We start from the raw sequence: 27,673 nt of genomic DNA, 5'->3' as shown, positions 1-27,673 counted from the left end.
TTCTAAAACCATTATAAAGTATATTTAACAATGCCAGTAATAAGCTTTTTTTCTCCCACCATCCCTATTTTCCTTGCAGGGAAACTTACCTCCTGATTATCGGATAAGTCTGATTGATATTGGATTGGTGATAGAGTACCTGATGGGAGGAGCATATCGCTGCAATTACACCCGAAAGCGGTTCAGAACACTGTACCACAACTTGTTCGGGCCCAAGAGGGTAAGAAACAAGTTATTTGCCATCCTCATGACTGTACCAACTGGTAGGGATTACCATAGCTTCTTACATGCTTCCAGACTGGTGGGGTCCAATGTACATGCACTTCATTCTACAGATTGATTTCCATTATGTACATTGCAGTTATCTCACTATAATGCATCACAAGCCAATCACAAGCTATGGTTTTTATTAATTTAATGAAAAATTGTTGCATTCTGCTGCCCATCTGAAACCAGCACATAAAACAGTCTCCTCATAAAACAGTCTCCTCTGACTCTAAAACCTGTAATTATGAGTATTCACAGCTTTTAAAAGACAAGTCATTGACCTGCACAAATGATAGTATAATTCTAACTCCTGAGTTACACTTGAAGAACTTGGATGCATTTCCTGTCTTACGGCTCATCTCCTGATTGTGATGTGAAGATTTCAGGGCAAAGAAACCCATTAACTCAAAACTTAATTAATTTTTTTGGATGTGGCTCCAGCAGTCATTGGGCTCATGGCAAAACCACTGTTAAGTATTTTTGTGGGTTCCACTTTTGATGAATTATAACACTGTGAATACAAAGTAAGGTCTTTCTAAAACACAAAAGCTGGTTTTTGGCATCCTTATTACTGCTGACCCAATCCAGCATGAGTAGAAGTCTGTTCAGCTCCTCCCAGTAAGATTAGTAGCTCCTTCTTGGTCTATTTTTGCCTCGCATTTCAGATTGTAGCAATACAGAGCACTGAATGTAGTAATAAGAGCTATCAATAGCAACAGCTCTGTGAAATGGTTGTAGATGGCTACCTGAAACGGGTTTGTTTCCTTTTGCTTTGACACTTCACATTTGAAAGGGAAATGATTGTAGCTGCTGGGAGAGGCTTCCTTCCCGTAGTCACTCCATTGAGAAAAGCATTTGAGTAATGATTTCACCAATGCTGAACCAACACTCAGAGCAGCACCACAACAGCCAATAAAAGTGTTCCAGGGTAGTGGCCAAAACACACTTGTACGCCAGAGAAATCCATTCATGCCTTATCAGTGGTCCCTATCACTTTCTTGCTAGAACAGGCCCTAACCAGATGTAATTTGTACCTGAATCCAAATGTATGTCTTATGTTGTGGTTTTGGTGAAATAATGTCAAACTCAAGTTTGAAAAAACTACATATATGTAATTATTTGATTGGGGGCGTGGGAGGGGGGGTGTCGGGGAGGTATATGTATACATATAAAATACTACATTATATTACATTATGTATATATTATCTATATTATATTATATATTTTACGTCACTCTACGTGCATATGTATATACAAATAGTTGCAGCTTTTCATCACTATTCAGTGAGAAATAACATATTTCTAACTTTTTTTGTACAGCCTAAAGCCCTGAAGCTGTTGGGAATGGAGGTAGGCAACCTGTGACAAATCTTGATGTCTTTTCCTTCTTTGACAAATATAAACTATATCCAGATAATGTTTAAATTCACTGTAATGAAAGCATGAATTGTATTTTTCATCCAGATAGCATATTTACACAAGGGACAGATTAAGAAACATTTCTTAATAAAAGTCCAGGAGATAGATAAGGAAAAAGAGTGTTCTAGCCCACCTATGGATCTTTTTTTTTCATGAGGATTTAACAAAATGTTTCAGTCTGGCAGGACAAGCAGAATGTCAGTCAGATATCATCTAACTTTAAAACGTGTTCAGAGAAATTAAACACTTGCAGAGAATGATGCAGAAATCTTCATGTAGGCCAAAGTTATCTCAGTTTTATTGGCCCTATTGGCTACGCCAATGCTTGAAGGGGACAGTAGTATTTTCATGTTTGTTTATTTTATACAACAACTTTCATTTTGCTATCCATAGACATGGGACAGAATAGGTTGGCTCAGGTGATAAAAGAAAAAGGCTAAAATAGGAAAGAAACTGAAGACAATAAAAACAACAAAGGGATTGAGAAAGAAGGAATAAACATGCAGAATAGGAGTAAAGAAGGCAGATTGATACCTTTGTAAGGAGGTGAAGGGAGAAAACAAGAATAAGCATAGAGGGAGTCTTCAGCAGATCAGAACGTTCTCTGGATGTGTACTTTCTGGAGTGGAAAGAGGCAGATGCATTACAGCAGATGTTACATTTCCAGTGAACTCTTAGCTCTATTTTAGTGGTGGCTTTTCCAAAATGTTTCTGGATATTGTGTGATTGTACCCTGTGTTATTAGGGAGCAAGAGCAATTCAGAGCGACAGTCCAAGGCTCTGTTTCCCTGATTACTGACTTCTTAATTACAGTGTATGCACCAATACCTTTTTTATTGTTTACCGATGTTAAATATTTTGTACAAAAAATGATGAAGGGACTGGCCTGCAGAAAATGTGTTTGCCATCTTAGGTACTGATTTCAATGAATTGTGTGAATTGATTCATTTCCTTCACTGATGAAAAAAATGTCTCTGCAATTCCCACAGGATGATGTCCCTTTGCGTCGAGGGAGAAAAACAACAAAGAAAAAAGAAGAAGAAGTTGATATTGATATGGATGACCCTGAGATCAATCACTTTCCCTTCCCATTCCACGAGCTGATGGTGTGGGCTGTGCTGATGAAACGTCAGAAGATGGCCCTCTTCTTCTGGCAACATGGGGAAGAGGCTATGGCTAAAGCACTGGTGGCCTGCAAGCTCTGCAAAGCCATGGCCCATGAAGCATCAGAAAACGACATGGTGGATGACATATCCCAAGAGCTGAACCACAATTCCAGGTGAATTTCCTTCCATGTACACTTTCCTGAGCTGGGGGGGGGTGGGGGGGGGGGGAAGGAAAGAGGGAAGAGAGACTTCTGAACCTGCCTAAGATTTTCATATCGGTACCTTGCTTTTATTTCTAACTTGTAGGGGAAGTGCAGTCCCTTTAGAGAAAATCTAAATGGCTTTTAAACAATCTAACTGCCAGAGTAGCAAAGTTGTTACCAATATAACTTCTGAAATGAGAAGATGTCAAGACAGTGAAATATCTATATTGTTTATGTGTTCTCCCTGAGGCCTCAAGAGTCAGACTGCAACATTTCTCTGTGCTTATTCAGGATACTCTGTACATACCAAGCAGAAGAGTTACTGAAATCCTTATAAGCATACCATTCAGACAGAAGTGTTAATTAACCAAGAGATCATGCTTAGGTGAGCAAGGCAAGATACTAGATATTAAAATTTTAGAAATTTAGGATTTTAGAAAGGATATTGGATACTCCTTCTTCCAGGAGACTTGACCATGAAGCCATGGGCAAACAGAAGAGAAACAATCCTTTAAGCTGCAGATAACCAGATGATTTCAGCTAGAAAATGTCAGAGGAGGTGGGCAGGGAGGTGGGAGCAGACAGCTGGTAGGTGTGGGTGCTCATCACTGCTAAGTTGGGGCACTTATTTATATGCCTCACCTTAGCCACTCACATTTGAAAATGTGGGTTTCCGTGTGTACAGTCAACATCACAGTTTGCATGATGGAAGGTGATGTGCCCCGTGCAGCGACTGTCAGTTGCAGACAGGTGTTCTGTGCACGAGGCTGTGTGTGCTAATGGGAGTGAACAGATGTCCCTCTGTTGCAGGGACTTCGGCCAGCTGGCGGTCGAGCTGTTGGACCAGTCATACAAGCAGGACGAGCAACTGGCCATGAAACTGCTGACCTATGAGCTGAAGAACTGGAGCAATGCCACATGCCTGCAGCTTGCAGTGGCAGCCAAGCACAGGGACTTCATTGCTCACACTTGCAGCCAAATGCTGCTCACAGACATGTGGATGGGTCGTCTCCGGATGCGAAAAAATTCTGGCCTAAAGGTCATTCCTGTTTTAAAATAAAATTAACATTCAGAGAATTCTAATAGATGATGACAGGGTTCGCAACAAGTCAGTAATAACTGTCTAAATTAACCCTATTTCAGATGTCTATTTGCAGTGACATTAAGCAGGGTTTATTCTTCCTGTGTTCAGTTTTCCAGCAGGGGCTTATCATAAGCCTAAGTTCAAAGCACACAAATTAGTTTTTTTCATTCCCTTTCCTGAAGTCCCCTCTGATATCATTTATGAGAATAAGAATTGAGCTAGGAGGCTAGTGTGTCACCCTGCCTGTATACTTGAGGAGTTAGTCAAGAGTTTTAGAGATAAAAAAAGGAAAAGGAAGTGTAAGTGAATTAACCATTAGTGAAAGGTGCTGATCTGACAACCTTCCCCAGAACATGCCAAGCAAGAAGCACAAATTCCCTTGCAAACCCTCGCAAATCTTCCTGAAGGCATCGGAAGGGACTACTTTAGAGTGTCTAAAGAGTAATTCAGTTTTCAAACCTGTTTAAGCTTTACTTCCACAGCTGAAAAAACTGCTAACAGTGCAAAGTGAATTCTGAGAGATGAATTTGAGTCCATGGCATGTTTCACCTTCACCAAAGCACTCATCAGTCAGAACATACCCAAGAATTGCCTCTTCCTCTCAGATCACTGAGAAATATTTTTAGTGAAGGGATTCTCTTTTCTGCACTAATTGCCTGTGTGAAAAGTGGTAGTTGCTCAGCTGTTTTGCCATGTGAAAAGACGTTCAGTAATGGCAAGAATGCTTAGGAGTACCTGCATTGCTTTTATACTGGCTCTTAATCCAGTGCCAGCAATGAATGAGAACAAGTGGCTGATAGCATTCCTATGCAGGACCTGTGCATTTGTGTTGTTCTGCTACAGATAGAAATATTCTCACATTTGAAGCCATTCCTACTACCTATTTCCTGAACTCACAGGCCTGTTATCCTGCAGAGGGACAGCTGCTTTGTTTGTTGTTTGGCTTTGCAGATATTCGGCCTTGGTACGTGGAGAGCAGTGCAGCAACTGATTTCCTACTACATTCACTCCACTTTTCAGCACACATTTCTTAAGCCGTAAAACAGACCTTTATTTCATAATGCATAATGGGAGGTAACACATTCAGTTTCCTTTCAGCTTCTTGTAACACCAGGGCTTCACAAGGATATTTTACTCAGTTTCTAGTCTGTATTTTATTTCACTGAAGCTCATTAGCAGAACTTGTTTAAAGCTAAAGCAGGCTACAAGCTACATAAGCAAAAGGCAGCATGACAAAGAAATAAATTTGCAGGCATGAGTCATGGTTTATTTGCCAAGAATGGTTTTGTCCCTTTGAAACTGACGAATGGCAGGAAGAATTAATATAATCCTTTAGACTGTTGCCAGGGATGTATAGCACCAAGGGAAGGGCTAGGGGCAACTGTTAATTCTGCCTTCTCTTAAAAATAGCCTTTCTGTGAAGCCAGGTCTGCCTGTAACCCCCTCTCCCTGGGCTCATCCTTTCGTGAGTGCAGGAGCAGTGGAGGAAGCTTTTCTGAGGCTGGGTACAGCATTCCCATACACTAACTGCTCCTCATTGAGTACTTTGAATGTTTCCTACAGCACATGCTTCTGCTGTTATGATGAGCACAAGCAGCCTCCCTAGCCTGCCAAGAAGTCAAGTATCTGGTTTCACTGTCATTCAGGGAGAGATATATAAGAAAATCATTCTCCATGAAATTGTAGCATAACCAGGAAAAGTTATTGTGCTTGTGAATACAGACTTTGCTTTGTATTACAGTGATATCTATTCAGTTGTACTAATGTTTGAACCCCAAGTATTGTTCATTCTTTATATATCCAAACAAAGTAATTTTAGTGGTTTCTACACTCCTGCATTGTAAGAGGGGGAAGGTAGAAAAGAAAGAACTGGCATTAACATTACACAGCTGCCTGGTTACTGAAACAAAATCTAAAGGGACTGCAAATCCAGGCATCAGCATTTGCCTTTGCTGGCTTTGCTTTATCTCCTCAGATCCACACACAGTTAAACTTTGACTACCAGTGTGCATTAAGCATGGACACAGAGAGCTTGAGACCTACTAACCCTCTCTGTAGAAGTAAATACTCTCTGTGTGTCATTTATACTGATATTTTGTATTATGTATAATGCAGATATTTGCAGGTCTGCACACCCACATGGTCCCACCTACTCTTGACCTCATATAATATTTTGTACCTACATTCTAGTATGTAGCACTATGCATCTGATGATGTGCAAGCACATAAAACATTCAAGAGCATTCACAGCAACACTAGTAGAAGTTAAATGCTTTGTTTCAGTGCTCTGGTGACATACCCCAAATGACAAATACTTTATTGTCATAGAAACTCACATGCACATGTATCTTTCTTTTCCTAAATATCCGAGGGAGTTGTTCCATTTGATGCTAAGTAACCATTATGACCATAATCTGTTTTCTGTGATGATTATTGTTATCATTATTATTGCTTTAGGTAATTCTAGGAATTCTACTTCCTCCTTCAATCCTCAGCTTGGAGTTCAAGAACAAAGATGATATGCCCTACATGACCCAGGCCAATGAGATCCATCTTCAAGAAAAGGATCCAGAGGAACCAGAGAAGCCAGTGAAAGAAAAAGACGAGGAAGACATGGAACTCACTGTAAGTGCTCACAATAAATCATCAGCCTCAGTGCTGTCAATTTGTTATTCCTACCTCTGTAGGCATTGCAGATCATCTGATGGCTAAATATAGTACATAATAGGATACCACTCTTCACACTCCCCTCTCCTCCATGGGACTCAAACCACACAAGTTGCCATCATTTTGTCTCCATGTTGCAGCCATGCATAGTGATGCTGTGCTGTAATATCATCATACTTTGATTCGGTTTGATGGCATATTGTCTGGACTAAGTGAATGAGATTTCAGAAGCACTCAGTCTTGATAAATGACCTCTCTAGTGGAAATGGGCTCATCTTTGGCTGGAAATGCCCAAAGATTCATGGAAGCTAAAGATTTTTTTCCTTTTAGTTGACTTGACTAGGAGAGTAAGCAAGTGTGCAAACAGGCCAGAGAAATTATGAAAACTTACTCTAAAATTCTTTCTGTATTTGTGGTCATTGCCTTTCACACAAACCCACATCCAGTTTTTAATCCATTGAAGACATTAGCAGGCAGCTAGAGAGCTCCACTTCTACAACTGCAGAATTGTGTAAGGAGGGACTTGTCAGTATTAGTAACATAGCCTTTGAGGAATAATTTTCACTACAAAGAATAGACAACTAAAGCTCTGAAAACTACACAAGTCATCTACATCAAGTTTCTTGTTCTCACACTTCTTAGTTTGGGCAATTATCATACAGGCTATCACATTTGCCTTAGTTTAATTTGGTTTGCATTTGTTTGGGCTTGATTGTGGTGTCTTTGAAAGGCTTAAAACTCAGCCCCAGTTGGTCAGAATAGAGGCACAGAAGTAAAAGGGATTTGCCTGATTAAGTTAAAAAACAAAAACAAAAACAAAAAAACCCAGACTGTTTCCCACAGGCAAACAGCAGGAGCTGCCCACAGGAGCCCGACTGCAGGCAGGCAGAAGGACCTGCCTACAGGACCCAATATGCAGGCAAGCCGAAGGAGCAGCCCACAAGACCCACCTACAGGACCCGTTTGCAGGCAAGAACCTGGCTGTTGGGAAGGACCAGAAGCCAGAACAGCAGCAATGGGGCATTCTCTGCTCATTAGCTATTGATTGCAATTTACTAACCCTTGGCTTCTGACCCACTTATGAAGTGCCTATTCAAATCAAATAAGCACTTGGCAAGCTGCCTTTTACCTGACAGTGGGGAGAAAATTGGGGAAGATGTGTTTTCCATCTCACTGTAGTTATCTCAGCTCCTAGTTTCTTGTCTACAATACTGTTTCTTTTTTCCCTTCCAACTCCTTCTGCAAGGAAGTGATGTGTGCTGTTGATCTGCTTGTCCAGGTGAACCTTAGATGTTCCCCCTCTTCTCCCTTCCATGTGCTGACAGTCCTATTGCTCTTTTCTGTCACTGACTCTTCCCTTAATTCCTTCAAATTCAGTGTATCATTCTAGTGAAGTTTCAGACACTTACAACCTTTTTTATAAAATAAGATTTGTTCCTGTGGAGTCCAGCAAGTTTAGAAAAAATATCTTTGGTACATCACTGCTCACTTAGTATTTCTGCATATAATCTATACCATACTGTAGAACTTCTAATACAGCTGCTTTACTCAGGTGCCCCTCAATGGTGAGGAGAGATGAATTGTTAGCAAAAAGGTCTTTGCATGTCTATGGTTAGATGCCACAGGCAGCTACATTTAGTTACCTGACATGTTTTAAGTATAAGAAAATACTTTAGACTAAAGTTTTGTGTTGTTCCAGCATTAGTCAAATGGTCTGGCATAAGGTAGGTCAGGTTTCTTTTCCACTGACAGAGGATGCCTGAAGGATGGTTTGGGAGGTGCCTTTGTGAAGTTTCCCCTTAGCCATGGTATCCTTTAGTATATTAAGGATACCTTATAAATAGTTCAATAAGATGAATAATTTCTTGTGCCGGAATATCATAAATGTTTAATCCATTGCTGAACTTGGAATCAATAGATCAGTCACTCACCCTAACCTGAGCTTTGTTCAGCATAAAGATTAACAAATAAAAGTGATGTACTAAAAAATCATTTTAATCTTCAAGTTCCTTTTCTGGCAAGTAATATATTATTGAAATAATCTTCCTGATTCTCTTTCTAATCATTCCCAATGAATACTTCTCAAATCTCTCTATTCCTGTCATGTTACACCCATATTCTCTCTGCTAAAATGAGGATAAAGAGATCTCATCTAGACAAGGTCTGTTCATTGATTTCTTGTGAAGTCCTGTGTGTCTTGCACTGCTAAGCCCAGGTGACTAAAGATAGGCCCATAGTCAGTTTCTTCTTTTGCACTGCACTTACGCAGAGAGCATGAGGTACAGGGCCACGGTGATCTTTTCACTATGTTACACCTAGTTTGCACAGAATAATTGATCAGCAGACTGCAGCAACAGTGAAGTTAAGTCTCCACATGGGTGCATCTGAGTGCAAGTATGTATTTGCTTTATGCTTCTCTTAAAGGGTCTGATGGGTAACTGAACATATGGATACACTATGAAGATGTTGTGTTTATTCACTGTAAACTACTTGTTATTCACAGCTGCTTTTCACTTTATTGCAGATTCATGAGCGTGATAGGCCCACATTTCTTTAACACCTAGATGCTAAGAAACAGGCTTAGAGCAGCTACTCACAAAAACACATTTGAATACTGCTCTCCTCAGTGCTCCTCAGCACCAAGAAATTTACCACAATTTATGCATGGAGCTGCCAGTCATTTATCCTGAATATTAAACACGGAGGAGTAGAAGGGCACTAAAGTCTAAAGGCCAGGGGCATTTTTGATTTGTACAGTGTCCTAATCAAGGCCTTAATTGCTGAAATTTAGGTCAGTCAGAAACCCCAGAAGTCTACCTCCCTCCCAAAATAACCCTGATTCTGGAAACCATAACTAGGATCATCCTTAACCGTATTCAGTGCCTTCTTATTTGGGTATTAGAGCTCCCCAGTAAATGGTTTTATTCCAGAACATATCTAACTCATCTAAGTCCTTTAAAAGGTGTTTCAGTTGTTGTTTTGTTCATTTTGCTCTGATTTTCCACAATAAATAGGAAGTTTGGACTTCCACGGGCATCACTGAGTTGGTCTGAGTTAGAACTTTTCAGCAGCAGCAAAGCTGGTTCTGTTGGCCTCTGGGATTACATTAGTTCATCTGTAATATGTATGCTTAGCCTTTTCTCAATGGCAAGAAATAACCAAATATTAATTATATCACTAAAAATACAGTTCTGAACACAGGAAATTCTGAAGATCCGTGTTCTAGTGCCCCCAGCCCAGCTCACCCTTCCCAGTGGAAGATGACTCTCACAGCATCTCACATGCCAGCAGCAAGGCACCCCTTCTGCTCATCTGGAAAACAGAATTGGGAGACACTACTGGTGGTCTCTAGGCGGAAGTGCTGACTCTCTCCATGAGTAGAGGTTCTCTCTTTCTTCAAGGAGTTTGGAAACCCTCCATACCACCACCACACATGTGCCCAGTCTCTGTTCTTTGCCCTGCTCAGCAGCCAGGATGACTGATCTCCTGGCACTTTAGTCCTGTTCCTCTGTCCTCACTGTAACCACCAAGCATGGTGGTTTTTGCACATGCAAAATCTAATTTTACACATCTGTAAATCAAAGGCATTAAAAATTTTTTCTACCACTGTTTCAGGGCAGAGAACAGTAATCCTAGAACAACTACCATGGAGGCAGCACTTTCACACATAGTGTAGGATCCAACGGGGTGTGCTGAGGGAGGTGTGTCTGCAGAGCTGTGTATCATTTCCACACCAGTTCTCTGTGAACTGGGGTAAGTCGCTATATAGCATGGAGATTTCACTCAGGATGAAATTGGAAGAGGCTGTATTCATTCCAGCAAGACTGAAATTCCTGTGTTTAATTATAAAACAGATAAACATAGTATAGGATAATTAACATATATTAACACAAAAATGTACAACCCAAAACTCTCCCCTGATAGTTCATTATCAGCAAACAGTCCTCAATTACATAAAACAAAGTCTGGCCCAACAACAACAACAACAAAAAAAACAGATTAAAAAAATCTCCATGTAGAAGCTATGCAAACATCAATCCCTTCAGGCTAAAATGATGCAGTTGTACTGTACTTTACAATGAGGCTGAGCTGCTGTCGAGCTTACCTTGCATGACTCATGATGAATCATGAACGAAATCATGTATTAGAGAAAGAGATGCCGCCCACACCGAGCAGTGTGTTGAGTTGCTCCCACCCTACTGCAACCCACTCCAAGGAAAACATTTGTTCACATTTGGCACTGCAATTATTCTGTTAACACAGTTACTTAGGTTATTTCTGATTGTTTCTAATAGGGAAGCTTTTCAGTTTGTTAATACTGAGGTATAATTAACAGTCGGGAACATCAGGTCAAACCTAATCCCTAGCCATCTCAGAGAAATTTCCCATCTGTAGCATGGGGGAGGGGAGAAGATAGTATTATATGATACAATTAATTAAAAAATAATTCTAACGAGATAAAATTAAAGCATCATTATCAAGAAGAAAGCAGTAGCAAACAGGAAATCAGAGTTCATAAGCTAAAGCATATATCCAGATATTGAAAGAGCTTTATCATAAAAACATCCACAACTCAGTGATTCCATTGAGAATTAAGTCTGTCTCAGAATTAGTAAATTTGTAAAATTGTGAAGGATTTGAACTCTGTAAAATAATCCCGTTCACTAAAGCGTGGCATTGATAATTCATTAAAACAGCCAGCAGTCATTTTCACTCTGCTGCAAAACTCCTGAGCACCAGAGGACAGCAGAGACAAAGCCTTGGGAAAAGCTACAGAAAACGCTGTAGCTCCAGATGGCAGCTTTCCCTGAGCAGCATCAGTAGGTAGAGAGAAGCAAACAAATTACCCTCTTGGGCTATAGCATTCCCAAAGCATTCAGATCATATTCAACTACTTTTTTTCCCCAAAAAAAACCCCAATCCATGATACAGATCAAAGGATCACTTTGATTTTGTGGAGTTTGGGTAATGATATCTTCTGTGGAGGTTGTGTAAATTCTGCTACTGTAGTTATATTCAGTAAGTCTCATAACCATAAGAACTCTTCTCCTCTGCTTAACAGCCACTTTTTCTTCTTCCTTCTTTATAAAAGTCTTGATGGACTTTCAAGGTGTTTTACATGCTCTGTGACAACCAACAGGAGGTACCTTTAAATTTTTAATACATCATGTTTTATCTGTATTTATGGAAATTAAAAACCTTCAGCCATTAAAGCTAAAGGAAATAGGTTAACTTTGTCAAAGCAGGCTATAGTTTTTGAAACAGTCCCAGCAGGTTGGTTGCAGTGCAGTATACTTCTGTCCTGAATCTTCATCGTATTTTATTGAAAATGTGTGTTGTCAGATTCAAGAATATAAAGGTCCACATGAAAAGTAATAATACCAGAGGAAAAACTAACTGCATTAATGAAATTAACGAGAAGGAGTCATATGGGACCAAGCACAGTCCTAATAATGTTACAAATATCTACACTGACTGAAAAAATTTATTACTACCAATTACTATTTCACAAGAAAAAGACGTATATGAATAGCTCCACATGAGGCTAGAAAAAGGAAGAAAAGGGTAAATTGTGATTCTTTCTTTTAAATATGTGAGAAGTGCATCACCATTTCCTGCAGGGCTCTAGAACTTGATCAGATAGCTCACCTGAAGCCAATTAGTAAAGTATGTGCTGAACATCCTGTTGAATCAGAGAGCACAGAAGGACCTCCACAGCGGCAAGAAAGATCCTTTTATAGAAAGACATAATGTCTGGCATCTAATCGTTCCCGTAGTTTTCCACTGTTTAAGTTGTAGATGAGGACAATGGTCTGAAGCAAACTTTCATGGATGGTGAAAGTTTGCTTCAGTTAACATAAAAGCACAAGAATGCTTTCACCTACTTGGAGAAAAGTGTTATAGAAGCATTTAAACAAAAGTGTCATCATGCAATCCCTGCATACTTAGATACGTTTCAATTCTTGCAAATATTTCATGTACAGAGTGCTACATTCCTGAGGTGCATCCACAAACTGAATAGTAAGAACTTGCAAAGGGCACAGTGAGCTAAAATCCAGCCTTAGTCTATTGTTCATTAAATAATTGGTTCAGAATGAACACTTATTAGGTCACATTACACTTCAAATACAAAGGAATACCTTTTAAGCACTAATTTCAGTGATTGTAGTTTAGTCCTTCTACTTCTCTGCAACTGATAATGAAAATCAACAGTAAACAAATAAAACATCACCTTCTTTTGACTGTTAGGTTTGCACTCATAGATGAGGACTTCTTACACGTGTGTTTCTGGAGTTCAGCATAGCTCCTCAGTGGGTCTGAATTGCAATGGTAACAGTGACATCAAGCTTAGCAAAGGCAGTGCATGAGCAGTCTGGAACTTCACTATGGAAGAAGCTACAATCATGTACATGGGTATTTCGATTCAAGGCCTTTCTGCTGCAGTGAGATCTACTAGTCAGTCCTCTGACATCCATGTAAGCTTCACTGTGGGATCATGGCCTGGGGCAGGTCCAGTGATCCGACGTAAAAAGTGCAACTGTCTTCTTTGTTTCTCGTTCAGCGACTGCCAACTCGTCTTTTCCCCTGCTGTTCCCTCTCAGTCTCAGCCTTATGAACTTCTCTTTGTTTAAAACCAAAACTTATGTGCTTTCTGTCTGCATCTGTTTATTGTAAAGAAGTACACCAAAAAGCTGTTGTCAGGTTAAAGTGTTTCTGTCTGTATAGAAAAAGGAGAAATATTCTCCACATCTTATTTTTTGTTCACTAGTCAGGAATTTCACTCTCAAACTGAGGGTTGAGGCTAAAGCTGTAGCTTTCCATTTTCAAAGTATTAAGCAGAAGCCTTCCTGCAGAAAAAGATAATCTGAAAGCAAAGCATTTTACACCTAGCTGTGGTCACCTGATTTTATCTAAAGATCAAGAGCAGTTTCCTGTTGACATTTCAAAAAATAGTGTAATTTTTCTTTCACAAAGAAAGAAACACAAATGTATCCTTTCTTGTAGGCAATGCTGGGACGAGGGAATGGAGAGTCCTCAAGGAAGAAAGAGGATGAGGAAGTTCAGAGCAGGCACAGAATGATCCCCATTGGAAGAAAGATTTATGAGTTCTACAATGCTCCCATCGTGAAGTTTTGGTTTTACACCGTAAGAAATCTTTCCTGTTATATTATTAATGTTTATAGAAATACTGAAATTGGGCTGAAGTAATTTAAGGTGTTTCATTGAAATCTACATTTATATATATTGGAGGACTTACCCATATATAGTTTAATAAAAATATTTGGTGGAATTCTGCTAGCACTTGCAAACCTTTCTAAGACTTTTAAAAATTATCATTTTGTTCAGGAAGTTAATAGCTAAAATTGGAATGATTGTGTATGCTTTTCTTTAAATAAAATGGTAAGTAGAAGTTTGCTGTAGTGCTCCCAAGGAATTCCATATAGGAGAATTCAAAATAGGATTGCTTCCAATAGTAAGCCCAGTCGGAGGCTGGTCTGAATCAGAATTTGAATTATATAATAATTGATGAAAAAAAGAGATAGAGCACTTCTTTCCTTGGAATATTTTGATTTTTTTCTGTTTTGACCAGTCTGCAGTGTCTCTCAGAGAAAATGTGCATGTAAGTACCCACAAGATATCAAAGACATGAGTGACAGCTAGTGTACATTTTTCAGGGACAAGTTAGGTTAAATCAGTATATTCCGCCTGTGTTAGACAGAAATGAACGTTGCAGAAGGAGCAGAAAAAAGATTATATCGTATTTAGACTACAGTTAAACAGTACCAAAAACTTCACAGGGTTTTCTCACAGCTAAATTAATAACTGCTGTATTAAAGTTACTATGTGGATAAAAAGATTTTTGACAGTTAGTCTTCAAGATTAGATATTAATTATTCATTATCAAGCTGGAAGCAGGGATTAGAAAGTCTGCCATTAAGTTCTCTTCTATATCAGGTGCTATCTGATATTTTCATTCAAATCTTGGATGATGGAGTAGAGATTAGTTATTATTTTAGTTATTATTTAGTTTTTATTAGTTATTTTGCAAATTGCACTAGAATGTAGAAGAATAAGACTACAAAGATCAGAAAGTAATCCTTTAAGTCTTCTTGCCTGGAATATTCCATACCAGTTCAGTTTCTGTATCATATGACAAGTGTGGACTGGTTTGAAGGACACAAAAAGGATGAATGTTTCAAGAGGTTTGTAAAGCTTGATTTAGGGGGAGAGATTAAGGAAGTGTGAATGTTTTCTCTGTTAAAAAAAAAAAAAGATCTGCAGAAGGAAAGTAACAGTTTTTAAATATGTGTAAGTACCTCCAAGTCCTTGCTGAATAGGACAAAAAGTAACACCCAGATAGTTCTAGGTAAGAAGTTAGGAAACAGTTTCTAACTGGTCCAAGAAGTACTGTCATGAACTGTGTGAGAACATGCTAGATTTTGCATTATTAATGATTTCTAAGCTATCTTATCAAGATATATGTCCATTATGTTACACTGGAATTAATCCTGTCTCAGCCCAATGGAATTGGCTAGATGATTTCAGGTGGGTTTTCCTCAGTTATATTTTCCATCATTCTGCTGAAAGCCCAGCAAATCACAAAGAATGGATCCTCCTGCAAGTGACTTCTCATAAGAAAAATTGCCTTGCAGACACTGGGATAAACTCACATCGGTTGAGTCTTAGATGCGGTGGACACCATAGACTAGCAAACAGTTTAATAATTTGGAGTAACTTACTGCTCAGCTCTGTGGCCAGTGAACAGGAATCAAGTCTACAAGTCCAGAAACTACTAATCAGCAACCTAGTCTCATTATCAATTGCAGTGTGTATTATGCACAAACAGAAAATTCTTTACACTGCAAATGGAAAGAAGCATCCTAGCTTTCCCTGTTAGTTCAATTTTGAAATGGGAGACAGAAATCAATATTGCATTTCCATTTAGACTTGTTCCTACAGTTTTATGTCCCGAGGCAGGTCTCAATCAAGGTCATTTATTAAAACTGTACCTTGGATACGCTGAACTTGGAGAGCAAGTTAAGGTGGATTCTGGCTGCCGTGCTTGACCTGTTGTGTATATTGAGAATTCCTGGAAACTAAAAGCAAAAGAAGTTTCAGAGAAGGGTTAAAATTGCACAGCCTATCACAATTTTACAAATACACAGGCACAAATATTATTCATGTATTTCAAAAGAAATCATTCAAATTTTACATTCCACATTACAAAATGCATGTAAAAGGTCCAATGGCTATTGTATACCACTTAAAACAATTTGATTATTCTGCCTCTAATTTGATTATTTACCTACCTCTATTACTATATAGCTGTATTCACTTTCATTCTTCAATTACACAAGAGTGAATTAAATGAGATATTTGAATATGTAACATTTGGCTCAGCAGACACTAGACAACTTTTTCTCAAAAAAAGTCCCAAAACAAACCAAAAAAAAAACAAACCACAAACCAAAATCCAACACAAACAAACCAACAGACAACCCCCCACCAACTTTAGCCTTTCTCTCTAGACACACAGCAGTTTCAAAAGTCAACTATTCTGTTGCATTGGAAACTATGACACATACGTTACATCTCACAGATTGCTTGAGCAGAAGAGGATGATCTTCCCCTACTGTTGCCTAAAATCAAAAGACAGAAGCTCTTGCAACAGTGTTAAAATAATAAAATAAAAATCAGACTTTTACTGGAAGCTTCCAGGTGTCCAGGTGGTCATGTGCACATGTGGCATCAGATTTCTATGACTTTTGTAAGTTTCACAAATTAGCATAACTAACAAATATTGTCCAATTCGAAGAGTGGTTGTTCACATAATTTTCCCTGGGTACTGCCCCGCTGGAGTTCGTCCAGAGCTTCTTTGCCCCATTTGATATTGTGTGTCCTCAGATTCTCAATGCCCTTGTCAGGCTTCTTCTTCTTAAGAATAAGACTAAAACAGTATTTCAGGAATGTGTTAGAAGGTTAACTTATTACGCAGAAATCTAAGAGAAAGGGTAGTAAAAATACTAGGAGCTATATAACTATGTAATAGTAGTCTACAAAGCTATGAATATATGAAAAATACATAAAAAGCAAAATCTTTAGGCATAACTACTACTAGCATTAACTGAGAGATTAGCAGGAAGTAAGAAGGCAGGTTTCTACCTCTTCTGAAGAGGAAAGCTGCTGAGGAATTGAGCCCCTAGTAAGAGTCATCTTCTAAACATCAAAGCAGCTTTGCCCTAAGTTTTGCATTTTGGGACCACTTCAGTTTATGATCATTTAATTATTGCAATCAATCAGAAAAGAGGAGGGTGATCTCCTTGAAGCATTAACCTGTTGGTACAATTTCCATGTTTGTCCTCTACCACAGTGAGTATTCCAGTATTTTCTGTAGAATGGGAGTGCATCCATAGATGGGCTGGGTGTGATCCAGCCGTGCAGCTCCTTAGCAGGCACTCCTTTCCTTAGTTTCTTCAGGTACTGCCCTCAGCCATGACAATGGCAGCTCCTAGCTCTTTGTCAAGCCAGGTAAAAGCAAGGAAAAACAGGGTTCAGCTACTTCTGTAGTAGCACTTTTAAAGAATCTTGAGTACCAGCATGAACAGCTACACTGAGGTTTGACCACAGTGTAGCTGTGGAAGTGTCAGTGTAGCCTCCTGGAAGGAAAGAGCAAGTTAGAAGTCTGGGGAGGGAGAAAGAGGGTGTCACTCCCGATATGAAGAGCTTGTTTCTTGGGTTAAAGTGGAGACGTTTCAGAATAATTTTACTCACAAATCAAGATTCTTTTCTCTTTTGTCAAGTAAAAATGTTTTGCAGTTTTGAGTACGTTTGAATTGACATAAAGAAACCTGCCAAAACCAAAGCCAAAAGTTGCCAGCATTTCAAAAGAAAACCAGGAAGAAGCAAACCTAGTTCCAGTTAGATTCTTGCAGTTTCTGTCCCCTTTGTAACCTCAGTGTCCTTATTCTTCTGCCATACTGACTGCAAGTGCTCACCAAAGGCTGCTGAAGTAGATCAAAGTAGATTTCCTGATAATTAGGAATCAATAAGGTCTGAAAGGAGGAGTTAAGTAACAGTATCACCCCGCTTTTTGCTCTGTGTTAGAAGGTGTTATTTCCACTAGGGAGGTGGGTATCCAGTTCTGCCTGTCAAGAGGTTCTGCTAACTCTGGTGTCACCCTACGTGTTGGCCTACATCAACACTGCTCTCCATTTCCTGTAGGAGTGGCAAGGGAAGACCAGCCTCCAGACCTGAGCATTGCAATCCATCATCCCTCACAGACTGAAAGACAAATGAGTTCATTTCCTCCTCTGTTTTATGCAGGCAAGAAGTTGTGCTTCAGCTATCTGGTTCCTCTGTACTGATAGATGCGGCCAATAGAAAGAATTCTCTAAAGTGTCCTCAACCGGCAGCTGGAACAAAAGCCAGAACTCTGTGGCTTTTACACAGAGTAGAAGTGACGTTCTCTAACAAATACAATAGGACTATAAACTCTATTCTGTGATGTGCAGAACAATGAAATAATCCTACCTAAAAGTCTCAAGGCCCTCTGTGGTTGTTTCAGCTTACATGTGATCCCATGTACACAATAGCTGTAGCACACAGTTGAGAGAAAAAACTGAATTCAAATATAGATGTATGTAATACAGCTTTCCGTCACAATGACTAAATGTTCATGCACAGAACTGAGTCATCTTTTCTATGACTTATATTTAGCCTTAAGATGTATTTTTTTTGTAGGGCAGCTGTTTGAAAGGCCAAGTAGACAGGCAGGTGGATTCTGGCCTCCGCAAACCCCAGCCACACCCCTGCTACAGCCCATGCTCCAGAGTGACACTTGAGTTTTTCTGAGCTTTATGAACTTGATGATGCAATTTGCCTGACTTGTCTTCTTTTGACAGACCATTTAATTACATTCAGCATGCAGAAAAAAAAAGGAAAAAGAAACTAAAAACTTAATCTACACTTTCTTCTGGATCAAAAACTAAGCTGGAAGGTGAATATATTAGGAAGGAAAATAAAAATATTCCCACTAAAAAATTTGCAAAAAATATAAGGCAAATGAATGCATGGCTATGCCTGGCTCCTTAGTGCAGCAGTGTGAGTAGGAGTCGCAGTGTTTTGGGGAGGAAACATCCTATAGGTTAGGTCAGTACTACCTTGGGTAGGAAAACCTCTAATAAAGCCTAAAATCCTCTGTACTCGGAATGTCACTCAGCCCAGGTTAGGTGAACAGGTGAAAAAAATACAAAGGAGGGGTGTTAGAGGACTAAAGACTTTTAGAAGCAGATGAGGGAGAAATCTTCATGTAGGTTACTTAATTGGGTAGTTGACACAGTGGTATTAGAATTGCCATCACTGTGGGATGATCCAAGGAAACTGCATTAATAAAAGTTTTTTTGAGGAGACAGATATAGCTGGAAATATGTGCATGTGTTTTGCAGATTCCGTACAGTACGCCATCTAATGTGAGCTTTTTCAGACAAGCCAGGACAGTCTTACTGTTCTTTTGTCTGTGAAACTCTGGTTACAGTAGAATCAGGAATATCAAATCATATCCAAGAAACTATCTCAATTTTATTGATACTGATTTTTTTCTTTACAGCTGGCCTACATAGGCTACTTGATGCTGTTCAACTACATCGTGTTGGTGAAGATGGATCGCTGGCCATCTATTCAGGAGTGGATTGTCATCTCATACATTTTCACTCTGGGAATAGAGAAGATGAGAGAGGTAAAGTCACCCCAACCAAGAAAGACAGAATAAAAAAGGAATAAGTGTGGAGTTTGGTTGGTTTTTTTCATTTTAATATCTGATTTTATTATTTTTCTCAGGCTACATTTTTATGAATGAGCTTACAAAATTGCCCTTTTTTTTTTTTCAGAAAGGCGGATGGATTGTTAAAATAAAAAAGCAGTAAAAAGATCTATCTTCTTTAATTTTAAAATGAACAATTCCTTTCTCCTTCTTTCTTCTTCTTCTTCTTCTTCTTCTTCCTCCTCTTCTTTTTTCTTTTTCTTTCTTTCTTTCTTTTTTCTTTTCTTTTCTTTTCTTTTCTTTTCTTCTTTTCTTTTCTTTTCTTTTCTTTCTACTTTATTTTTCTCTCTTTCTCTCTTTCTTTCTCTCTTTCTCTCTTTCTCTTTCTCTGTTTCTTTCTTTCCTTCTTTCCTTGTTTCCTTCTTTCCTTCTTCTTCTTCTCCCATAAAATTTCTGTGTCCAAATTTCAGTGTGATGCTCATTAAATAGCATTCACAAGTACGGGGTGATCTTCTAGCAAGTCTTAAAGGTCAGCTAAATTCCTTGAAATGTGGCTTTTGAAAATTTTTATTAATTTGTCAAGCAATAGTGTGCATCTCCCTAAGGGTGCAACAGCAGACACAGAGCAGAGACAGAGAATTTAAGGTAGCACTCAGTCTGAAAAGAGAGCAAAGTGGCTCTGTTAACCCTGCCTCTTGTGGGCTCTCCCACTTGCAGCTAATGCTGTCCCCTTTCACGAGCCAAATGTGCATTTATTCCACAGTGACACCAGAGGCCCAATTCAGCCCTAATGTGAGTGAATGCGAGTCCCATTGACCACAGCTGAAATAGCACATTTGTACCCCTGGGCTGAATCTGTTACCAGTTGAGTTTGTACATTCTGAAGCCAGCGCTCTGGAGGACTAGACTTGGTCATTTTTTACACATTTTAATACAATTTTTTTTAAAGCTTCTTTAGATGTAAATTTTTTTGTAAAAAAAGTCTTTCTATATTTTACCCTCTGTTCCAAGGCTCTAAGTAGGGTTAATAAATTTGAAAAACAGAAATACATACATATATTTCTTCTGATTTCATGAGAATTTTAGACTGAGCGATCACTTTGTCCTTTAAAGTATCTTGCACATAGATAAATGTTAAGAATGGTTGAAATGGAAGATTTCTGGAAAAAAAAGCCCAGAGAGTACCTGAGATATTTGTATGATAGGGGTCTATCAGCTTTGCTTTTGGCCTGTGTGGCATGTATCTGTCTGCTTACTATAGATTTCTTCAAGTTGAAATTAAGACAGCTCAGCTCCTTTCTTCTCAATTTCCTCTGTCCTTCAGATCCTCATGTCAGAGCCTGGGAAACTGCTGCAAAAAGTCAAAGTTTGGCTCCAGGAGTACTGGAATGTTACCGACCTCATAGCTATCCTGCTGTTCTCTGTTGGGATGGTTCTCCGCCTGCAAGACCTGCCTCTCCGGAGTGACGGGCGCGTGATCTACTGCGTCAACATCATCTACTGGTACATCCGGCTGCTGGACATCTTTGGCGTGAACAAGTACTTGGGGCCCTACGTCATGATGATCGGGAAAATGGTGAGAGCAGTTGGCAAACCCCTTCTGTGTTTGACTGTGTGTTCTGGGCTCAGTGTCCGTAGCCAATGACATTGCTGCAGAGTTACCTGGATTTTTTTTACACATCAGTGTTTTCATGCAAGCTAGAAATCAGTGCCTTCTTGAATCAAAACCTCCAGAATTGAGGCCCCCCAGAACTGAGGATTAGATTCTTCCTGTTCTATTAGATGATGTATTGTTTGTCTTTCTCTGAGATCACTCTTCAACAGCAGAGCCACCCTACACCCCTCTGTGCCTCATTTGCAGAAAGTACAAAGGAGATTTGGTAATTATAAAGGAAGGTGGTTTGTTAATGTTTAAAAAAAAATTGTTCAGATGTTTAGTACCCTGAGCCTCTCTAATAATCGTGGTGTGTTCACTATATGGTTATAACTATAATGGTTATGATTAAGACTGACCCTTCTGTAGTTTGATCCATATCCACATGCTCCTCCATCTCTTAAGTCCAGGTGTGTCCTTGTGACATGAGAAATCAGTTTGTATAAGTGTGCCCTCACCACATCAGTTGTACACACCGTAGCAGGAATATGAATAGCTTGTGTAATAGTAAATGCATGCAGGAGTAATCAAGAGTCATTTGCTTCCACATGCATAACTTTTGATTTTTCAGTTTTTAATTTTTATGTTTCAATAGAAATGTTGCAATTAAGCATCTTTTTGCTTGAGTTAAAGAAAACGGCTGAATTTACAGATGCCTATGCACACATCCCTAATATTTGGATACCTGCACACACAGCTAATACACGTGTTCATGTTTCATGTGCAGTTATCCCGTTTTTCTTGTGTAAATCATGTCTGTTTCATGCATTTTGGGGTTTGGGAGCTGGGGTTTTCCAGATAGATTAAAACCCCTTGAAGCTGGCTTTAAGTAAAAGAAAGTAAACTGAATATTAACTCTTCTAAATGGAATACTACTGCTGTTTGCTATGTGACAATAATCAGCAAGTCCAAAGAGGCTGACTGTTGTAATTGTCTTACAATGGCCCTTAAAGAAAAGATTCATCCATCCTCACCATCATAAGAAAAGGGGACGTATATGAGTGCATGGACTAAAATATCTCCTTGATATTACATTAGTCACAACAGGCTCAGTGAGCAGGTATAAAACTGAAATGCAAAATATACATCCAGTTACACTCCCTACCCAACAGGTGACCAGAGAACTGTTGTCTTATCCCCTCAATTTGCCAGATTTCTACTGCAAGCCCACAGTGGTGGGTTTGACAAAGAAAGAACAGGTTAGTGAAAAAAAAAAGAGAGAGGGAGAGAGAGATTGAGGGAAACCATGAGAGAATGAGATAGTTGAGTTGTTATGTCCTGAAAAAAAGATTTTGGAGTGTCCTTCCTTCAAGAAAGCCTGTAGGTTGTTGACATGAGGTTTTGCAGAGCTCCAGAGTAAAAATACTCAACAGTTCTTGTTGGAGGTTGTTGAAAAAAAACCAGCAGGACCAGAGAAGAGAATACAGATCAAAGGGAAAACACTGTCTTAGCAGGTTTCTTTCCTGCTGCATTTGGACTATCTTTCCACCAGTGGATCTGGTGGTCACTGGGGGGCTTACACAATACGCATTGTGTAAAACTTCTGAAAAAACATCTACCTTTCTACTCTGCTTTATTTTTCAGAGCTACATGCACTAAAAGTTTCAGAACTGCAGTGCTAACAGAGGCAGTGTGAGCAACAGTTCAATAATAGAGTGGCCACAAATAACAAACTTCTAGTAGTCAGTGTTACAGGTGGCTTTCTGTCTCTACTTTTTGTGGAAAACAAATGCAGGAAAATCACTAGCCTCTGTAGTCTCAGCACCTGCATTAAAAGGTGTTGAATTTAGCTGCCAAATTGTTCTGAAGCCCTGGGTGACTGTTAAAGGAGGCAAATTATTCTGTTTTATGCCTTCCTGTTACTTGGTTTTCATAGTTTGCCCAACTTTCCACGCACTTAAGCCACTCTGACACATCCCTTTTGCCCACCATGCAGTGCACAACCAGTTTGAGTTACACACATCAGCCTCTCACATCTATTTTCTGACCAGCTTACTCTCTTGTTCAATGTCCAACTCATGCACTCCCTGGTAGCTGCACCTGCTGGCTCCAGGCTGCTCCATGGGCTCTCATGTATAATTTTGTTTAAATCACGTCTCTCTACCTCCTAGTGTTCTGTCTTCCAAGTGGTGTTGAAAGTTCAGTTCAGCACTGTGCAGGACATCGACAGAGTAAGCACATCACAACTACTGAGGTCCTCAACAGAGGATCAGGCATATTTAATGCCTGAGACTTTTTCTTGAGCTTCTATCATAAGTTTTAGACTCAGGAGGAAAAGGATGACTTTTTCTCTCTTTCCAGTGTTGATGAACTTTCTCTTCACCTGCCTCTACTCTGCAGTCAACAAAACAGCTGTAATAAGTTTTACCTCTGGCCACTCCGAACAAATATGCAAGTGAAATTAAGCAAGGGGCAGGAATGGGTTCAAGTGGTTTAAAAGCAATAGGCTAAAGCAAAGATGAAGATACAAGGAGGAAACTGAATGGCCAAGCTTATTATTATCTACTGATTTCAGTAACAGAATATGCTTGTGCTTTTCTGATTTCTGCCCAGTGATAGATTTAATTTCCTTCTATTCAGGAATGAAATGAAATTACTGTGGAATGTCAGGAGAGTCAGAGGTATATCATTTCCTTTAATGTGTGGAAATATCTACATTTTCTTAGCCTTTCTGCAAATACAGAAGTTGAAATACAGCCAACTTCTTCATAAAATTGTACCAAAAAAAATACTGTGTTTTATCACTTTTTTACACAGGTGACTGATGAGTTCTTCAGAATGATTGAAATGGCCATTGCCCTGCTAAAATATCGAGTGTAATTTGACACCACAGGCCAAAGGACCTGATACAATTCTCGTTAAAGTCAGTGGAAACTTGCCCATATATTTCATTGTATTTCAGACAAGTTACTGAGTTTAGAAGATACCCAACTGAAGGAGGGAAAAGCTAATATGCGTCTTGAATAGAGAACAGCACTGAAAATTTTATTTCTTGCAAAATGAGGTCAAACCTGTGGGCTTCCTGGTCAAAAACCCTTGAAACATTTAAGAAATTGCCTTAACTTGCCTCAAAATGCTCATTATACTTACTTGTTTGTGTGACATTTTAAAAGAGTTATTACATTACATCATATCAAGTTATGTATTGCTATCTGAAACAAAGTTTGATTAGACAAGAAAGGAGGAATCAGGTTTCACCTTATGCTTTGTTCCCTGAAAGCAGTAAGAACTAAATATGCTTATGCAGTTTTCCCATTTCAGGATGCTTTCTGAAGTACAATAATCTGGAATTTGTCTTCATGAAGGGATATTTTTTTGAGAAATTAATGCCCTGAATTAAATAGGAATGTTGATGATTGACTTTGCTGGGTTTTAATTATTTAAAACATTTCTTTTCCTCTCTTGTGTCCCCAAGGTTTTTTCTTTCTTTACTGCATTTTTTATGGACCTCAAGACTTCTGTATTCTCCTGCTTTTTTTTCACTTGTTCTCGGTTCCTTCTTTCCACCTTCCTGATTCTCTCTTACCTGACCCCTGCTCTGCTGGTGCTTTTCTCCTGCAGCTTCTCTCTCTAAACATGAGCATACCTTTTCCTCTTTGCTACCTGTAACACTCTTTCCTCTGTTACATATTTCCCCAGTGTTACTTTGACCTCAGGTTGCTTTAAAATTGAACAACCCCTGCAGCAGTGCCAGATCCATCTGCTGCAAGTGGGTCCCTCTTCCATCAGCTCTTGTCATGAGCAGCACTGCCCTTGGGCTGCAGCAGGTCCCCCATGGAGCCATAAGGCCACCAGCTGAGGTGCAGGTTGGTTTCATGGCTCTCTTGCAAGGAAGGCTGAATTCAGCTGAGCCAGAAAATGCAGAGACTGGAGGGAATAAAACTCATAAGGTTTAGAGGATTTGTAAGTTGAGTTTTGTCTAGAGACAAAAGTTATGTCCAGAACTATGAAAAACAGCTCAGTTGTAACAATTCTAAAGACCTGGCAAGTCTTTAAGTAAAAGTTTTAAAGGGATCTTACCAGGGACTTTACAGGATTCCCAATTTTTTTTCACATTCACTTTGGTTTGTAAAGCATCTCTGCTGTAGCTGCCTGATGCCCATTGTTCTGCTCCCTTGAGGGCCTTTTCTAGAACAGGGTTTCTTCTAATCTTCGGACTCTATTCAGCATCTTGTAGGATTGCTGTCCCACTTTTTTCAGGAACATTTTGAATGGGTGGATACTGTTTGCAAGCACTAGTTAATCTTGGGCATGTGCTAATGAGGCCCTCAACAGTGGAGGAGAACAGAGCTCACTGTCTGTTATCTGATTGGGTTTTGTTAATATGGCATTTGTCAGACTCCCCCACCAAGCAGATTTTTAGCCCAGGCAGTATCACAGCTTTCCTTTCTCACTGGTTGCCACCATGGTGTCCCTTATGTTGCAGTAACAGGCTGTTCTGCCACCCGTTCCTCCGTATGTTAGTTGCGGCTCCCTTTGCTCTAAGACTATGAGTACCAGTGAATAAAATTATCCATGTCAGTCCTTTTGCTTAGGTACAGTTGCCACTTGGTGCCTATAAACAATACATCATCTCACGACCCTTGCCCAGACCAGGCTGCTGATTCCAGTGAACCTATATTCTTGTTGAGGCAACTGGTGTGAACAGATGGTACTTTGTATTTTCAAGCCTATTCATAACATTTGAATTGTTCTTAAAAGCGACACTGGGTAAAACCAAGGACATAATAATACCACTTCACTTCTTTGAAAAATATTTTTTTTATGTGTAAACAAGAATGGCTTTTCAAAATTTGTTTTTAAAAATTCTGTTTCTAAGATTCACAGATATTTTTTTTTTTTTTGCAGCATATAGTAATTAGAATATGGACAAATAAGTTCCTCTAATTCTTGTCCTTTCTCTCTCTCTTTCTCATTACATTCAGATGATAGACATGATGTACTTTGTCATCATCATGTTGGTGGTTCTGATGAGCTTTGGTGTGGCAAGACAGGCAATTCTTTTCCCCAATGAGGAGCCTTCATGGAAGCTGGCGAAAAACATTTTTTACATGCCTTACTGGATGATCTATGGGGAAGTGTTTGCAGACCAGATAGACCGTAAGCAAGTTTATGATTCTCATACTCCAAAGTCAGGTACCCAGCTTTGATCAGATGATGTCCTATTAGATCATGTGTGTTTGCTCAATAAATGGCTCCAGATAGAGGAACTTCTTCAACACAGAGAATGGTTGCAAAAATATTTTTTCAGCTAATATTGGGGTGTCAGTTTCACAACATGCTTCTGACATCCCTTTTAACTGGAAATCTGTAATGCTACATTATCTTGCATATAAAGAAGATTATAAATGTGTCCTTTTTACCAGCTTGGTAACAGGAATCTCCTTCCAGGTATCCAGCATGAATTTGGGGGTATACCTGGGATACAAAAAGTCACTTCTTTTTTTCTCATCCCTTGGTTTAATTTTAGACTTAAATACTTTTTATCCAACTTCATATTGAACATCATGTCTAATAATTGAGGATTAGACCTTTCAGCACCTGTCCTTCATGAGGATCTAATCTGATGAGTTTTCTTTTCTCTGTTACCTTCTCAGTGCCACCTTTAAGCTAGACCCTGTGATGCAATTCTTTGGGTCTAATAATTAGATCCATTATTAGAATATTATTGCATTTATTATTAGAAGGCAAGACTGTGCTCACACCAATGCAAACAGGAAAAGAGCCAGTATTTAAATATATTACCTCCTCAGGATTCATCGGGTAGGTGATCAGGAAAGTGCTGGTTTTCTGTTTAGATTCTGTTTAGTAAATCTTCTGGTGCCACTCGTTGCATTACCACCAAATGAGAGAGGGCGTCATGAGAAATTATGCAGTAGATGACCAAACTAAGAACCACAATGTTATCTTTTGCAAATACTGTCATGTAGCTGATGTTCATCATTCCTACTTAATTGTGTGTGAGTCTTGGCAGCATTTGGAAGTCAGGACCTTTTCCAGTGGCAGATGGCTTCTATTAAAGCTCTGTTTAGGACATTGTATTTTATTCTATGTACCATTTTAGGAAAGGGCAGTATTTTCAAAATTTATTTGTTTCTTGTTTGGTATTGATGAACTTTGAATGAAAAAAAGATGTTTCTTTTTGCTGAGCTGGTTAAAAGTAGTAAATGTATCTATATGACAAATAATATCCCCAATTGAATATAGTTGCAGATGGATAGATGTATATGTATCCCATGGCAGATATTTCAGCAGTTTCATGTTCTTTTTCCTGGCTAGCACTGAATGTTATTGTGCATACAGATGAAGCCTCCTTTTTATCTTTACTCCCCTACTTGGTTTTCAGAGGCAGCATGGCATGCAAGGAAGTAAGCAAGTATCTATAATGACAAAATTTGTCACTATGTTTCACTTTTTACCCAATTCCCTCATTTTTATCATTTTCCCTTTTCTTTTATTTTTAAAAATTCATTAATTCCAAAGGCATAATAGTTGGGGATATAAAACTTCATC

At 39.1% G+C, this 27,673-nt stretch overlaps 1 protein-coding gene across 8 annotated transcripts in view; it reads left to right on the top strand.

Moving 5' to 3' along the window:
- The window catches only part of TRPM3 (transient receptor potential cation channel subfamily M member 3), a 404,943-nt gene that overhangs the window by 350,523 nt on the left and 26,747 nt on the right, over positions 1 to 27,673 (top strand). For 4 of the 8 annotated variants that reach the window (XM_032097555.1, XM_032097554.1, XM_032097558.1 and 1 more), the window contains 10 exons: positions 80 to 220; positions 1,588 to 1,617; positions 2,676 to 2,965; positions 3,806 to 4,034; positions 6,537 to 6,704; positions 7,590 to 7,715; positions 13,752 to 13,892; positions 19,354 to 19,482; positions 20,831 to 21,082; positions 26,086 to 26,260. In XM_032097555.1, the coding sequence (XP_031953446.1) occupies positions 80 to 220; positions 1,588 to 1,617; positions 2,676 to 2,965; positions 3,806 to 4,034; positions 6,537 to 6,704; positions 7,590 to 7,715; positions 13,752 to 13,892; positions 19,354 to 19,482; positions 20,831 to 21,082; positions 26,086 to 26,260 (1,681 nt within the window). The remainder of the gene's footprint in view (positions 1 to 79; positions 221 to 1,587; positions 1,618 to 2,675; positions 2,966 to 3,805; positions 4,035 to 6,536; positions 6,705 to 7,589; positions 7,716 to 13,751; positions 13,893 to 19,353; positions 19,483 to 20,830; positions 21,083 to 26,085; positions 26,261 to 27,673) is intronic. The other 4 variants (XM_032097560.1, XM_032097559.1, XM_032097562.1 and 1 more) reach the window with 1 other exon arrangement.

The sequence above is a fragment of the Corvus moneduloides genome, chromosome Z (genome assembly GCF_009650955.1).
Source record: "Corvus moneduloides isolate bCorMon1 chromosome Z, bCorMon1.pri, whole genome shotgun sequence".
Lineage (NCBI taxonomy): Eukaryota > Metazoa > Chordata > Aves > Passeriformes > Corvidae > Corvus > Corvus moneduloides.
The sequence above is the reverse complement of the archived record's forward strand: the minus strand, read 5'-3'. Positions and strand labels throughout refer to the sequence as shown.